This window comes from Podarcis gaigeae (genome assembly GCF_964106915.1).
Source record: "Podarcis gaigeae genome assembly, chromosome: 9".
Lineage (NCBI taxonomy): Eukaryota > Metazoa > Chordata > Lepidosauria > Squamata > Lacertidae > Podarcis > Podarcis gaigeae.
Window position 1 is genome coordinate 51,928,656 of NC_139685.1, and position 17,049 is coordinate 51,945,704.

Below are 17,049 nucleotides of genomic sequence, written 5' to 3' on the forward strand. Positions count from 1 at the left end.
ACATGCACATTTAGTTCCCCTTGCCATGAGGTTTCTCTATTATGGAACAGCAACTTCTCAATTAGTGCTAGTGCTTGTCTGCGTCTTTCATTTTTGTCCTTTGGTGGTACAGCTATTATGTCTGCTTCTTTACCAAGTTGGTTTTTTTTCCTGCTTACCTGTTGTTCAAGATAAACCTCTGAAAGTTGGTTTTCTACAGAGGGAAAAGTAATAGTGGCCCAGGCGACCTAGTTAAAAATCTGCTTATACAAAACAACAACAAACAAAACCTATGTTGAGAATGAATGGTAGGGGGGAACAGCAAACAAAGGCATTGCTAGTCCCCAGGCAAAAATCAAGGCCCCAGACTCCAATGAACTTAGAACATTGCAGGCTGCTTCTGCCAAGCATGGGACTCTGAACAGAGCAAGCTACTTCCTGCCCTCACTCAGCACAGCCAGTTCCAAGCTATAGCCTTTTTTCCCAGGCATACACCAGCAGCCTCTCTGTCTGATTTCTGTGTAAACCGTATTCATTCCATATAGCTGCCCAGTAGTCCCTTGGAGGCTTCCTTGCATCGGAGAAATTGGCACACGATCAACTTAAATTTCCCCAGCACTTCTTCTTCGCAATCAGTGGGCCATGATTCAATGATCTAGTGAATCCTTTTTTTGTTGTGAGAGCTTGTGTGAGCACAGAGGGTCCATTCACCAGCAAGGGATTCGTATTCACTGAAACAGAGGAGGCTGCTCTGGGTGTGCTCAAAGATGATTCTCCATTCAGCTCAATTAGGCACGCTCCCTTGGACTGGGCACATCCTGTATGCGCATCAGGGCACACACAGAAAGCTCTGGATCAGGTGTGCATTGTTCTAGCCTAGGAAGCTGCCACAGCAGGTTTATTTGCCCATCTAGCTCAGTACCATCTTCTCTGAGGCTACTTCCACCCAGCCATTTACTGTGGAATAGCAACACCTGCTTTGGTTTGCCCACTTTTTACGAAGCAACTTCATGGTGTCATGAACAAAGCATTTCTTTTCTGTGTTCTCCCTAGCCACCTACCAGCTTTTTTTCAAAGCTCAGAAATTCCGACTTTTAGAAATTCGGTGGAATTGCGCTGCTATTCTGGCTGCTTCTTAGACTGCTCTAGCCTTTCCCCTCTCTGTGGTCTGTCTCTCCACTCTAGCTTTCAGCCTTGTTACTTTAGCCCTTTCCTTTCCAAATAGTGTGCTTTTATATCTGCCCGCTGCCCTCGCCCCCAATGCAGCAGGGGGAGATCATGATTGGGAGTACAATAGAGTATTTAGCCCTTTTTGCTGCATGCAACAGCCCCAATGAATACTGTCCTCCTCCCAGATATTTGAAGCTGAGGAAAGGGAGACTGCCCATGTAGATAAAGGTAAAGGTAAAGGTACCCCTGCCCGTACGGGCCAGTCTTGACAGACTCTGGGGTTGTGCGCCCATCTCACTTAAGAGGCCAGGGGCCAGCGCTGTCCGGAGACACTTCCGGGTCATGTGACAAAGCTGCATCTGGCGAGCCAGAGCCGCACACGGAAACGCCATTTACCTTCCCGCTGGTAAGCAGTCCCTATTTATCTACTTGCACCCGGAGGTGCTTTCGAACTGCTAGGTTGGCAGGCGCTGGGACCGAGCAGCGGGAGCGCACCCCGCCGCAGGGATTCGAACCGCCGACCTTTCGATCGGCAAGTCCTAGGCGCTGAGGCTTTAACCCACAGCGCCACCTGCGTCCCGCCCATGTAGATACTGAGGGTTAGATGTCTGAAAGCATGAGGTGCTTTCAGGTTAAAGCAGAACAGCAATTATGTGGTTCTACTAAATCATGCATGTCTGGAATTATTTTATTTATATACACACACACACACACACACACACACACACACACACACACACCGTCCTTTGGCTGAGTTTCCCCAGCCACTCTGGGCAGCTCCCAATTAAGTCAAAAACAATACAGCATTAAATATTAAAAACTTCCCTAAACAGGGCTGCCTTCAGATGTTTTTTAAAAATAGGATAGCTGCTTAGTTCCTTGAAATCTGATGGGAGTGCATTCCACAGGGCTGCGCCACTACCAAGAAGGCCCTTTGTCTGGTTTCTTGAAACCTCACTTCTCGCAATGAGGGAACTGCCAGAAGGCCCTCGACGCTGAATCTCAGTGTCTGGGTTGAACGATGGGGGTGGAGACGCTCCTTCAGGTATACAGGACCAAGGCTGTTTAGGGCTTTAAAGGTAAGCACCAACACTTTGAATTGTGCTTGGCAATGTACTGGTAGCCAATGCAGATCTCTCAGGACCGGTGTTATGTGGTCTTGGCGGCCACTCCCAGTCACCAGTCTAGCTGCCGCATTCTAGATTAATCGCAGTTTCCGGGTCACCTTCAAAGCTCTACCCATGTAAAGCGCATTGCAGTAGTCCAAGCGGGAGATAAGCAGAGCATGCACCACTCTGGCGAGACAGTCCGCAGACAGGTAGGGTCTCAGCCTGCGTACCAGATGGAGCTGGTGGACAGCCGTCCTGGACACAGAATTAACCTGTGCCTCCATGGACAGCTGTGAGTCTAAAATGACTCCCAGGCTGTGTACCTGGTCTTTCAGGGTCACAGTTACCCCATTCAGGACCAGGGAGTCCTCCACACCTGTCTTGTCAGGATTCAACCTCAATCTGTCCTGCAGGGTTTCTGACAAAAGTCTTTCCCTGCTACCTGTTCCTTTTATCTGGAGATGCCAGAGTCTGCACCCGGGACAGTATTCATGCGAAACATGAGCTTTACTCCAGAGCTTTCATACTTTGTCTGCATTTCCTTTTTACTTGCAGATTACTTTCTTTCCTCCCTTCTTCCCAAATCAGGCGGCCTTGATTCCCCCAGATAATCTAGTAAAACCACCTGAAACTCTACCAAGTGGTAACTACTGGAGAGATTAATGCCATTTTGTTTATTATTGACAAACACTTCCTTCTACATTTCTAATACTTGCTGGCAGGTGACAAGATGCCACTCCACAGAGTCACTAATGTAATTTCCTACCACTTCAGATTTGTTTGATAGCCAGAAGAGAAACAGCCAGTGTTGCTCCTTCAGTTTGTCATTTCCAGTGCAGTAAATCCTTTTTCAGCTTGTTGTCTCTGGTGAATCTCTTGCCCACAGTCCCGACATGCAGTATTTAGTGCAAGAAGCTAATCAAAACAATTTGTGCAGTCCTTTAAATCTGCAGCACTCAAGACTGTTGCAGTAAGAGCTTTGCAAAAGGGTGCAAATCAAATCTGAAAGCAAGTTCTTGATGAGAGAAAAGGAGGAATGACGGGGAAAAGGTGCACAATTTCACTGAGATCTCTGATTAAGCTGGAGAACCATGATACAATATATGATCCAGAAAGGTGGTATGTTAACTGGGATCATGGGATCAAAAAAAGATTTGTGGCTGACATATAGTGGAGGATTTAATGCTAATCTTGTTGGCAATATATTCAAAAGCTATCTGCATCTAGTCATTGCATAGATCAGGTCACCTGCCACTTTTGTCTTTCTGACTGCACTCCCCAGCCCGGCTCCAGCTGGAAAGCAGGACCATGTATAATTGCAGCCACTCTTGCAATGCTTACTACAAAAGCTGAAGTGACCCACTGGCTTACTAATGTTTAGCATGCTGCTTGTCAAATGCCAGCTGTAGTGTTGGCCTGATTTTAGCTAATTGCCTACAGCCGTGGGTACGCAGGATTGTCAGTCTGGCCAGCCTCAGCTTTCATATCCAACCCTATATCCCCCTGATTCTAGTAGCTGTGACCAAAGAGCCCCAGCTCCAGTCACCATGCATCCTAGCTATTGATTGATTGATTGATTGATTTATCAGCCTATTGGCCATTTACAAAATAAACACCGTAAAATCAATCTGATAAGAGTAGTGTCACAGGAAGCACATATTTTTCCTGATCTAACACTCTGAAAGTTACACAGTCCATAACATCTGCTCAGGATTTTTCAACCTTGGGTCGCCAGATTTTGTTGGACTACAACTCCCATCATCTCTAGCTAGCAGGACCAGTGATCAGAGATGATGGGAGTTGCAGTCCAACAACACCTAGGGACCCAAGGTAGAGAACAGCTGATCTAGGGGCACCAGGCCAGAGAAGGCTGCACTCGAGTCTCAGACTCACTCCATCACATCTTTTCAGAGTCTACCACATGCGCTTTGATCTGGAAATTCCTCCACGGGGAACTAGGGGAATGAACAACCTGCCTTCATGCCTTGGGCCCAGAGAACCACCACAAGCTGTTTTCTGTCCACAGCTATAGCAACTCAGCAAAGCATAGCCAGAAGCACTACTCCAGCTCTGATTTTCATTGGCATCTGAACAAAGTTCTGTCTCATTCCACAGCACCCCATCTATGAAGTCTATAGGACTTTAAGTGATGTGGGAAAGAACAAAACGTAAGAAGGAATTATGATTAGAATTAGATTTGAAACATGCTAACATTTCCACTCTTCTCTCTCTTTTTAATTAATTAGCCTCCAACAAAGATTCCCATTCCCATTCCCAGATATCCTTGCTATGCAATGAAGATGCTAGACCCACTTCTGTGGTGAGGGAATTCCCATTTGGGCTCACTTTGGGGACTGTCACAGAGAAGGCTTTCTCCCAGGACACCATATGGGCTCATGTCAAAGGATCTACTAAATATTTCATGCTGAGATGAGCCATTATTAAAAGCCTGTTTCAAAACTAGATACAGAGGAAAGGACCAAACAAATCCCTCTTTGAAAACTATCCCATAGTTTAGGTGCCACAACTGGAAAGGCCCTCTCTCCTGTTTGCACCAACTGCACTTCTCTTGGATTGCTTCAGAACCCCAGATCTCAGGCAGGTTCACAAAGGAGAATCCTGAGATCTATTGGTCCAGTTGGGTGCCTGAAAGGTCCATGCTAACTCCTTGCATTGAGTTTGGAAACAAACTGAAACACAATGAATACGACATGAAATTGGCTTACTTTGGTCAGTCCTGCTAACCCCAGAAACAAGCTTGGCTGCTCCACTCTAACCCAATGGAAGTTTCCCGACATTCATCAAGTCCCTTATAGACTGTAGTGTTCTTCCCATACTGTGTCCTACCTTTATATTTCCTTATTTCCTGTTTTGTGGTCTTCCTTGCAATGGCTGCTTCTTTGCTGTCCTCATCTCTCTAGAAGCTTTCTTTTAAAACTTTCTTTTTGTTTTCCATTTAGGTTTTGCAGTGATTTAGAGGCATCTCAAGCACTACAGCCATTACAGAGGAAGCATTTTTCTACATTTCTCCTCAGAAGTGTTTTCGGTGCCTGCACTGCTGCCAACTCAGTTTCTAAAGTAAGTGTTTGGTTGCAGTTTTCCTCTCTCCTGTAAGACACATTTTGCCATTTAAATTATTATGTGAAGCTGATCCGCCTAAGTTTTGTGCAAGCAAATCAGGATGAATATCAACAAGTTGTCTGATAGTGTAAGCAGTCCTAGCCTGAAGAATGGGCTGCATCGTGTTGGAGGGTATGAGATGGGAACTTGTGGCCCTCCAGATTTGGGCTACAGCTCCCATCATCTGTCATGCTGGCTGAGTTGGAGCCCTGCAACATCCGTAGGACTAAAGTTTGACTAAAGAAAGTAGAATAACTAGATATGGAGCTCAGTCTGTATTAGGAACAAAATGGTGAGAAAACATGTGGTTTTATTTATTTGTTGCATTTAAAGGTAAAGGGACTCCTGACCATTAGGTCCAGTCGTGGCCGACTCTGAGGCTGCGCTTTATTGGCTGAGGGAGCCAGCGTACAGCTTCCGGGTCATGTGGCCACCATGACTAAGCTGCTTCTGGCGAACCAGAGCGGCGCACGGAAATGCCATTTACCTTCCCGCTGGAGTGGTACCTATTTATCTACTTGCACTTTGATGTGCTTTCGAACTGCTAGGTTGGCAGGAGCAGGGACCAAGCAATGGGAGCTCACCCCGTCACAGGGATTCGAACCGCCGACCTTCTGATCGGCAAGTCCTAGGCTCTGTGGTTTAACCCACAGCGCCACCTGCGTCCCTTATTTTGTTGCATTTACATTCCACCTTTTGTCCAAGGTGGTGTACATGGTTCTTCGTTTTCTCATTTAATCTTCACAACAGCCCTGCAGAGGCAGATTTAGGGCTCTGCAAGCAGTGTGGGGGCACTGAGTGTGCAGCCAAGGAGGGTGCCTTCTCAAAGTCCAGTAACCACTTGCCCGAGGCATGAGGACTCCAGCAGGGTCCTAGAGTCCTCTTCCTCTTTCCCAAAGCTGGGCAAGTGTTTACCTGGCTTGGGGCATGAGATGGGATAGCTATAGGACACTGCCAGAGCATCACACCTCCTTCTCAAAGCCCAGCATCCTGCTTTGCCAGCTTTGGGAAGGCAGCACGAGGGCTGGGGTGGGTGTGTGTCAAAGTTTGGCCTTGCACAGGACAGCGTATTACCAGGTCTGCACTTGAACCATGTAATATTGCTTAGGCTGAGAGGCAGTGATTGGCCCAAGGACACACAGTGAGTTTCATGGCTGAGTAGGGATTTGAGTAGGGACGCGGGTAGCGCTGTGGGTTAAACCACAGAGCTTAGGACTTGCCGATCAGAAGGTGGGCAGTTCGAATCCTCACGACGGGGTGAGCTCCCATTGTTCGGTCCCTGCTCCTGCCAACCTAGCAGTTCGAAAGCACATCAAAGTGCAAGTAGATAAATAGGTACTGCTCCATCAGGAAGGTAAACAGCGTTTCCATGCACTGCTCTGGTTTGCCAGAAGTGGCTTAGTCATGCTGGCCACATGACCCGGAAGCTGTACACCAGCTCCCTCGGCCAATAAAGCGAGATGAGCGCTGCAACCCCAGAGTCGTCCGCAACTGGACCTAATGGTCAGAGGTCCCTTTACCTTTAGGGATTTGAACCCTGGTCTCCCAAGCCCTAGTCCAATACTCTTCCCACTAAACTATACTGGTTACAAGGTCCATATTGGCAGAGGAAAATCTTTCCTCCCAGCTACCTCCTTTCAGTGCTCAGCATAATTGGCGATGCATATAGAAGACAAAATCCATTCTGGCGCTGCCAGTTCTTAAATCCTTTTCATTCAATATAAATCAGAGAGGATCAAGTGTTTTCAGGAAGCCTGCAGCAAATGGCATGCTGCAGTCTCCACTTCATTGCCCAAAGGCTTCGTAAGCCTGTGATGGTCGATATCTTTGAACTACAAACACAGCTGCTAAGCAACTTCCCTCTTGCTTTGTTCTTCTATGGACTCTGCCCCCTTTGAGCTTTGGTTTATGGGCATGTGTTCCACTTGCCACATAAATAATGCTATTATTGGTGGCTTCCTGTTTTAAATAATTCAGTACGCAATTAATCTAACTAATATTCAGCCCCGATCGTCCAGAAAAGGTTCTTCACAAGTCCCTTTGGTGTTCCTCTTACATTTCTGGGTGGCACCATTAGGGCAATGTTTCATACATAATGGCTTGCAGCTAACTTAGGAACAAAGGGCACTTGCACTGAAAACCTTTACAGCACAAGCCGTTCTGGGATAAATGGGAGCTGTGCACCAGCACTAGCACTGCTCTGTGTTTCTTTCCTTACGACTTATACAAGAAACAGTGGGTTGGAGCCCAACTTTCCAGCCTTCCTCTTGTTTCTCAAAAGAACAGGCTTCTTGTTGGGGTAGACCACAAGCACACCATAACATTTAAAACACCATGATACCACTTGAAACTGTCATAGCTCTTCCTCCAAAGAATTATGGGAGTTGTAGTTTATTAAGTGTGCTGAGACTTCTTAGGAGACACCTATTTCCCTTGCAGAGCAGCACTTTCTAGAGCGGTTTAACAATCAAATCTCTCTTCACAGGAAACTCTGGCAACTGTAACTTTGTGAGGGGAATAAGGCTTTCCTAACAACTCTCAACACCCTTAAGCTCTACACTTCCAGAGCTTACTGCTTCCTCTCTGTGTTCAAGAATTTAAATAATCCAAACCATTCATCAGAGCCAGTCCAGCTGCTGGGCCCAGCTGTGACTGATAAGCTGCATTAAGTACACAGGATTGTAGGGTCCTACACTTTAAAAAAAATATGATGCGGGACAGAAACTTGATGAGGCCTCTGCCGATGCTCCGGGTACATTGTTCCTAGTGATTAAAATTATGGTGTAATTTGGACAAAGAATACATTGCCCCAAACTTAGTGGAATCACAGAGCTGTCTGGGACCTCAGAGCTCTCCTAGTCTAACCCAAGCCAATGTAAGAAATTCAAATGTTTGGCTTTTGGTCTTTATTAATCCCTAGGTTATGGTTCACCTAGGAGCATGAGCACAAGCAAGTCCAGTATCCTGTTCTCACAGTGGCCGACCAGGTGCCCTTGGGAAGCCTGCAAATAGGACTTGAGAGCAACAGCCCCCCATCTTCCAGCTGTTTCCAGCAACTGTAATCAGAAGCATCCTTCCTCTGACATCTTACACACATTCAGCCTATCCTTCATGCTTGAGTTAACTGCTCTGCACAATTGCAACACATATGGTAGAAACTGATTTCAACTTCATAAACAGGCCACTTCCTACTCTCTCTCTCTCTCTGGCTATAGCTTCTCTGCCCAGCTAGGAGCGAAGAAAGCAGAACGTAGAGCCAGTGTGGAGGAAACCACTCATCACTCTGTGGCTGCTGAATACAGCCTTTCAGACTTCCTAGGCTAAGTCAACAAAGCGAGGTCTTTAGTAGTATGGTGTGATGGTACCTGAAAGGAATATGAAAGGATTGCCCCAAACTGCTAGGTCATTCTGACACTGAGCAACGCTTGCAGCTAAATCCAAATGTTCACCCTCACATTGGTGGCCCCCTTCTTTCCACCCATGTCTTAAACATCTGTGCAGCCACCAGCCACTCCATGCTACAAACAGCAGATCATTCATAATCACAACATGCTGCCTGCATTTGTTCAAAATGTGGGCTCTTTGATTTCAAAACGGCTTCGTTAAGTCCCTCCTTTAATCCTGTCAGTACCAATGTTCTGTTTAGATAATCTGAACATTCGTTTGCTTTTGTGATATGGAGCCAAGATGTATGTTTTTTTCTTCTCTTTGCACGTTCCCTTCTTGGCTGCATCCACCCCATACATTTAAACCACACAGGACCCTGGGAACTGCAGTACACACCCCACAGAGCTACAATTCCCAGCACTCTTAACCAATTACAGTTCCCAGAATTGTCAGGGGTGTGCACTGTAAATGTATGGGATGTTACGTAGCCTTAAACTTGGCTTTTCTTCCTTGTGTGATGGTTTGCAGAGTTACGCGGATTACGTTTTCAGTAACCTTCCATGTGTATTTGAAGAGATTTCCCATTCATTCAAATTAGTCTGTTTAACTTTGGGAAAACAAAAGACTAAGGCACACAGGAGTAACTGGGGCATCCCTCCAATTCAGAGGAAAGTAGTAGTTGTGGGGGAAACCACAGAGATGGAGTAGAGCCTTTCTGTCCTGATTCTGGGCTTCCCAAATGCATCTGCTTGATCCCTGTGGGAAACAGGATGTTGGATGGGCCTTTGGGTTTGATCTAGCAGGGCTCTTGGTATGTTCTTATTATCCACAGTGCTTTCCTTCCCAAGACGCAGAACACACAGTGCGTGCATACGCAGTCTCTGCCTCACACACAGAGCTCATTTTGCCATCGGTCTTTTACATCAACAACAATTGTGTAAGAATAAGTAGGATACCATCAGGATTTTGCCTGGACTAATGTGCAAAGTTCAAAAGGGGAGAAGGGATGTACGCTCAAGTCAACCATCTGAATAACTTCCAAGTGTAAATGTAGAAACTACATGAAGCATGCTTTTTCATAGAATGCATACACAGCATACTTAAGCCACACTGCTGTTCCTAAAGAATCCTGGGAACTGTAGTTTTATCTCGCACAGAGCTACAACTCCCAGCACCCTTTACAAACTACAGTTCCCAAGATTCTTTGGGGGACGTTGTGTGCATACAGCCACAGGCTTCAATGGATGTAAAGCCAAATAAACCTGCAAAGGTCAGAGGTGGAGGTGGCTATGCCCCCACTTTCCTTTTACATGCATTCACTGTTAAGTGCTTTCATCCTTCATATTTAAAGCCCATTCAGGTAAACACATTTATGCTAACATTAAGAGATGTGCTTCAGAATGGCAGATTCAGCCAAATGGAAGCAGTAAAATGCGGGCTGATTGCCAGTAAATAAGCACAGATTCCTGTTTATCAACACTGATGTGTAACCATTTTTAAACTAGTTGTCTACATCTTCTTGCCATGTGGGAAAGAGACTCCAACTACACCCCTTTTGTTGCCTGGGTGTCTTACAAGATACAGTAATGTGATAAGGTTTTTCTCACCACACAGCAATATCACTGGCTTAATTGTGCCAACACTAAGTCACTATTTGGCCAGCTGCCCTCTGTATTCGCCGCACGGCTGGGCTGACTCAGAGTATGCAGCAAAACAATTGTGTCAAGGCTGGCATCGTAAACAGGAACATAAAGTAGCTGGACAGCAAAGTGAAAATGGGTTGGGATAAACTATCGGGAAAGAATGATGGAACAGACGTTTAATTTCCATTAATGATTAAACTTACATTACTGCCAACAAAGGACGTGAGCTCTGGCAAAATAAGGAACGTGTTTTCTTTTTAATGCCCACATCTCCCTGAAGTGTAGAATCTAGCACTCTGCTTTGGGGATATTTTCATACAAGAGATTTTTTTGCAGCTTGCCCAGTGTACAACAGCTGTGCCAATGACTGTGAGCCAAGCAAACAATGCGTTTTTCATTATTTTTCTTTCACACTTATAGACTTCAAACTTGACCACAAACTATGTTACAGGGACTCACTTGCGTTCTGGGGCCACTTTCATACAAGACGCTCAATAGTAAGAAGCCAGTGTGCCCTCTTTTTTATCCTTTTGTAATTTGAAGGGGGCACTGCCTGGGTTCAGACCTTCCACACCTACCCCTTCCGTTTCCTGCCCGATACATTCACACGTGCACACCGCAAGTCAACAAGCGCTCTCGGCGAGCGGCCTATACGGAAAGCCAAAGGCTCTCCGTGCCTGCCTGCACGTGCCACCAGGGGCTGTAGGAGGAAACGTTTGAACCTTCCTTTCTGATCTCCCTGGAAGAGTGACACGCGATCGCGGGAGGCGAAAATGAAGGTCTTGAAGAGAAGGGGCAGAAAGAGAGACAGACTCGCCTTGCAGCATTCAGCGCGGGCTTTTGCGGGCAGCGACAGCCGGAGGAGGAGGAATCCCTCCTTGGGGAGCTGCGGCAGGCGCGGCGCGAGAGGTGGAACCGGCCGCCTGGCACGTTGGGGGCTGGATCCCCGCCGGGGAGGAGGCGTGGCGCTGGCTCCGGTCCGGGTACCGCGGGAAGGCACCTGGGAGCCCTGGGACCAGGAGATAGGCAGGGCTCCCGGGGGCGGGGCAGGGTGGAGACCTCGCGGCTCCGGCGCCGGGATCCGAGCGCGCCTGGGGTATCGCGCCTTTCCAGGACCAGAGGAGAGCCCGGGAGGGCGCGGAGGGGGCGGGCTGCGGGGTCAAGAGGTGAAATCCGCAGCAAGCCGTAAGGAGACGAGCAGCCGGGGCAGGCATTGCGATCGCCTCGCTGCCGCCAGCGGACGATCTCGCCATGGAGGGCAGCTGCCACCCGCGGCTGCTGCAAGAGCAGAGCAAGGAGGAAGCGGTGGAAGCCTGGCTGGATGACCACGGGGACTTCACCCGCTCTTACTTCGTTCGGAAAGGGACAAGGTAAGAGCCAGGCTGCGAGGGGAACGCCGTCGCGCCAGCAGCGCGGGGTAGGTGGGTCGAGATCTCCCCTCCCCTTTAGCCGGAGCGAAGCCTCGCTGCAAAGCTGGAAGCAACAAACAAACAGGCGCTCTGTGTTGCTGCCCGAACCCTTCCCCGTGCAAATAAGTCTCCTGGGTTTCTCTGCGGTGCAATCTGTGCCGTCGCTTGGCAGGCTGTTGCCCAGCTCCAGTTAAGATCTCTCCCCCACCCCGCTTTTTGGCTCGACAGATGGAGCCGTGACCATTCCCTGCAGCGCCTCGTTCACATAGGGCAGCAGCAATGCTACTGTCCGGAGACTGAAATAATGCACGCTGCAGGTAACATTCAGGCGTCTGGTCTGTTGAGAGCGCTTCCGAAGAATCCCCCCCCACCTCGCCAGCAAAGCCCTGAAAGAGTTGGGTACAACTTTTGCTAGATGCACGCGAGACTAGATCCCTGCGCCTAAGGCCGAGCTCCCCAGCGCGCAGACCACGAGGGCTGCGCGTTGGACTTGCTGCTGTGGGGCTAACTTCCGAGTCAAAGTGCATAGGAGCGGCCTGCTGAACGCAGTTCCACGGCATCAGAGCTCCAGTGAAAAATGTTTAGGATGCCGCTCTTTCGGAGTAAACACACCCTGCAGAGCTAGGATGCAGTTCTCGTGCGCTCTTTCTTGGGAAGTCTGGAGTAAGCCGCATTCGGCTTTCAATAAAGAAGCACAGGACACGCCTGTCAGTCCACTTTTGCAGCCAACAGGATCTGCAGATCCCTTAAGACGGTGTGTTCGCACATCGGCTTCCAGTTCCATTGAGGGTTACCAGCTATTTACTTTAAGACCTACCCGTTTGTTTGTTTTTAAACGGGTTCCTTAATCACATCTCCATATAATGCAAAGGACTTTCTTTATTTTAGGATATCCCAGTTACATGGGATCCTAGTGAAGATCCCAGTGGGTTGCAATCTTCCCTTGCCCCCCCTTTTTTGGACAATTTGACAACCGTAAAAGCCATTGGGATTATTTTTTTCTTGTTTGCAAACTCCAGCCATCTATGGGCTGGCGTAAAGCTTTAGAATTCATGGATAGGGAGACATTTATTTGAGTATACTGAAGGTGTTGGGTGAGAGGATTGTGCTTCAGTTTCACTGTCCAGGAGACAGTAAGGGAGAGTGAGTCGAGCCTGTGAATTGTCATGTAGGCAGGACCTAAGGTCTGGGATGGGGGAACCAGATGTTGCTAGACTACAGTTCCCATTATTCATGATCATTGGCTATGCTGGCTGGGACTGATGGAAGTTGGAGTCCAAGAACATCTGGAAAGCCGCAGGTTTGCCAGTCCCAGCCTAAGGAAAATTAAGGCCAATGTTGCAAATCAAAGTTTATATGCAGCTTTCATGTTTTGAGAATGAAATCCACTTTGTTGTTGTTGTTGTTTAGTCATTTAGTTGTGTGCGACTCTTCGTGACCCCATGGACCAGAGCACACCAGGCACTCCTGTCTTCCACTGTCAAACTCATGTTGGCAGCCTCGAGAACACTATCCAACCATCTCATCCTCTGTCGTCCCCTTCTCCTTGTGCCTTCAATCTTTCCCAACATCAGGGTCTTTTCCAGGGAGTCTTCTCTTCTCATGAGCCTCAGCTTCAGGATCTGTCCTTCCAATGAGCACTCAGGGCTGATTTCCTTCAGAATGAATAGGTTTGATCTTCTTGCAGTCCACGGGACTCTCAAGAGTCTCCTCCAGCACCAGAATTCAAAAGCATCAATTCTTCAGCGATCAGCCTTCTTGATGGTCCAGCTCTCACTCCCGCTTACTTCCTTATATTTAATACCCTTATATTTCAACAAAAGGTGGCCTAGATGTTGTTTCCTGGCAGCCACTCACCCAAATACCGGTAACCCTGGGAAGCTGGAGTAGCTTCCGCAGAGTGACATTCCCAAGTGCCTGCAGACCACACCCAAGGACAGGCTTTCCTTGGGGGCTTGGACACGGAAGCCAAGGGCTTTCTGCTGGGCTAAAATGGGCTTAAATGTGGGGAGGCGGGTTCGTGAGGGCGCAAACCGTGGTGTTTGGCGGAGGCTGGGGAAGCGGTGCCTCCTCGCTTTGCTGCCAAGCGATGGCTGCGATGAGGCGATCCATGGCGAGAAGTTGGTAGCGCAACTCTGCGGTAAGTTTTCGCAGAGAAGCCCCTGTTGGCGAACGAGGCGTGGCCCCCGCTCCCCGCCAGGGGGCAGCGCTGCGCTACACGCCGCTCTAGTGACAGCCCAGCCAGGACAAGAAGTTTTCCCTGGGAATTTATTCTCCGCGAGGGTGGGTTTTATTTTGCCCTTTTCTCTCTCTCCCTTCCCCTTTTTGATGCATGGGGGAAGGACGGGTGGGATGTTGTTCCGCCAAGATTTACTGCCGAGATAGATCAAAGCCGCGCGCCTGGATTCCCTCCTGGCTCCTTTTCTTGTTTGACATGCTGCCTTTCGGAGACAAAACGAGGTATATTTCCTCCCCTTCCCCTGGAGCACCGAGGACCCGCTGCTCGGCCGGCGGGATCGCGGCTATTTTTAGCAGCGGAGTCAGGTTTCCATTTTGAAGGGTTATAAACAAAAGAGCGGACGGGACGATGCACAGAGAGAGAGAGAGAGGTTTCCAGAGCTCCCGGTGGAGAGGCAGGCGAGCAAGCAAAAAGTCTCTCGGCCTCCCTGCGCTGTCCTTTGGGGCGCCTCGGGGGTCGCCTCTTGCATCGAGCTCGCCCTGCGCGCCGCTCTCTCCAGGGCTTCTCTCCGGGGCTTCGCCATCTGCTGCTGCTCCGCTGGCTTCCCGGATCCCTTAAGCGGCGAGGGATGGGCTTTGCCTGACTTGGCCGCGGCGGTGCCTCTCCGCCTGGGATGGTGCGGTAAGGCAAAGAGGCTCCCATCAATTATTGACTCGCAGGTTGCTCGGGTCACTGCCTCCCATCTGCGTCTGGCAAGCTCCTCTTCCTGCTGTTTGCCTTTTCTTTTCATTTTTTTAAGGTTCCCTCAACAGGCAGGCTCTTCTCCTCTATGCCCCCATCAGAGATTTCGAGCCCAAATAAGTAAATAAGTCAGAATAGGACTTTAACCTGGGAGCGGAGGGGGCGCGAGGCTGAGATGTTAGCAGAGGTGTCATTGCGCCTGGTCTGCAGCGCTTTTACTTGTTTGGAAGTAAGTTACTGCGCTCCTCCTGCGCGCGCTTGGAAGATTTATTGAAGCCCGCAGCGTTTTGGGGAGCGCGGGGGGGGGGGAATGCAGCCTCTTATTCACGCCGCTGATACTTCAGTGGAAGTTACTTCCGTGTAAAGTGCTGGGGGTTTATCGCCGCCTGCAAAGGGGAAGTGTGGAAATGGGGTGAAACTGCAGTGGAATAACGCTGATGCTTTGTGGTAAGAACTTTAGGCAGGAAAGCTCTAATAGATTAAACCCCAAACATAGCAGCTGTGTAATATTTGGCACAGGCTTTCAGAATCCTTACTTGCTTTTTTATGTAGTTATAGGCATAATGCATCTAATGTGTTCCAGGTCATGGGGTCAAGTGATCCTCTTCTGTCTTCCATTCACTTTGATACATAATGCCACTAATGATGTTGGCAACAGTTCTTAAATGCACCCAAATATATTGTGAATATGTACTGTGTAACGCTTATCACATTTGGATGTTCATAAATTCTGCTCTTTATGGTACAGGATATAGTATAATTATTGCGTGCATAATCATTGGAGCAGCATGCTCTGATTTGCGTATCAATCTGTTAAGGTTCTGTTGATTAATAATCGGGAGCTGATTTTGGTTACTGAAGTTGAGAGGCAAATGCACATATACACATATTTTAGACTGTTTCGATTGTGGTTTGTACCTATCACAGGAAATGGAAAAATAATGGCTTTTCCTACTTAACTGTTGGGGAAAAGAAATGGTTAAGTTTTAAATTATCTTCCAATTTCTCAAAATGACATTGATACCTGACCTTTCAGTAATGTGCTAATTTACTTTAATTCTCTTAGTTGATTAATTGACTGAAAGGCAGACAATCAACTAAAACAGCATTAAACTATGCTTTGGTGTATTTTATATACGGCTATCTTTATTAGCTGCATTATCTATTGATAGGCATAGACATATTTTATGTATAGCTTAATTGTTCATATTACATATTACAGTATTACATGTTCTGCAGCCTAGTGGGATCTCTGTCTAGATATGTATAATGCTAGCATATTATAGCACACCTTTTCTTAATGTCAAACAGGGAACTTTTAAGCTACCCTTGAGAAATACCAGTTTTTCAAGCTAAGATACTTCCTTTATAGGCTGATTATATCAATGTTACCTTTGAAGTAAGTCCTTCAGATTTGATTGTGGCTTAATCTGTGCAATCCTATAAATTTGTACCAGAAGCAAGCCCTACCGCATTTAGCATGGCATACCCCTTAGTAAGTGTGTTTAGATTTGTAGCCTTAGAAACTGAAAGTTGTTCCGAATTGATATAAAATTGTGTTGGCTCGTTGTTGTTTTTAGCCCATGAAGATGGATGAATGGCCATTTTTAAATGCTGGGAATTGTTTTGTGTTGGTCGTAAAGATACGTTATTGCTAAAGCTTAAGTAAAATGCTATACCATATTCCTAACATGATCACAGTCTCCTGTTTTTAACTTTAGGGCTTGTTTGGAAACACCCTGTAAGGCTCTACTGTGAGTTCAGAATTGTTTACAAAAATTGTGTATGTTAAATTTGGCGGAAATCAGTCTTCAAAACTTATTTTATAAACTTACAGCTGTGAAATGTGGAAGGTGGTTCATCTTTTGTATATCTGTTTGAAAGTTAACTGTTTGAAAATAAAAGGGTGTGTTTCCATCTTAAATAATCTTCTAAAAAGATACCTATTTGTGCATTTTATAATGTTGCATACTGAAGTCATGATAATACCATGGGGGAGGCAGTTTGAAAGTTGTGGTCAATGCATCCGATTTAGTCCAAGGTCAAACGCTGCTGGCAAGGTATTCAGACATGTCCAGTGAATGTTCAGCAGCTTGTATAAACATGCTAGATTTTTGCAGCAATTCTGAATTCCATGTTGATTAGCTGAACTGATTGATGGCTTATGGGAGGCAGAGCTTGTCCTTTTCTTCTGATAGCAACATGCTTTCTTATAAATGACAACAGCTTGGTGAGTAGAGTTATGAGAAGTTGGGAATGTAAATTTTTTAACAACAAATGGGACCTGTAAAAAAAAGTGTTGTGACTTGGAA

At 47.2% G+C, this 17,049-nt stretch overlaps 1 protein-coding gene across 12 annotated transcripts in view; it reads left to right on the plus strand.

Moving 5' to 3' along the window:
• Window positions 1-17,049, plus strand: part of PDE5A (phosphodiesterase 5A) — a 119,202-nt gene that overhangs the window by 28,716 nt on the left and 73,437 nt on the right. For 2 of the 12 annotated variants that reach the window (XM_083756462.1, XM_083756455.1), the window contains exon 2: window positions 5,219-5,336. Coding sequence is in view for 6 of the 12 variants with exons in the window: in XM_083756452.1 (XP_083612578.1) it covers window positions 14,150-14,277 (128 nt within the window). In the remaining 6 variants the exon portion in view is untranslated. The other 10 variants (XM_083756456.1, XM_083756458.1, XM_083756452.1 and 7 more) reach the window with 8 other exon arrangements.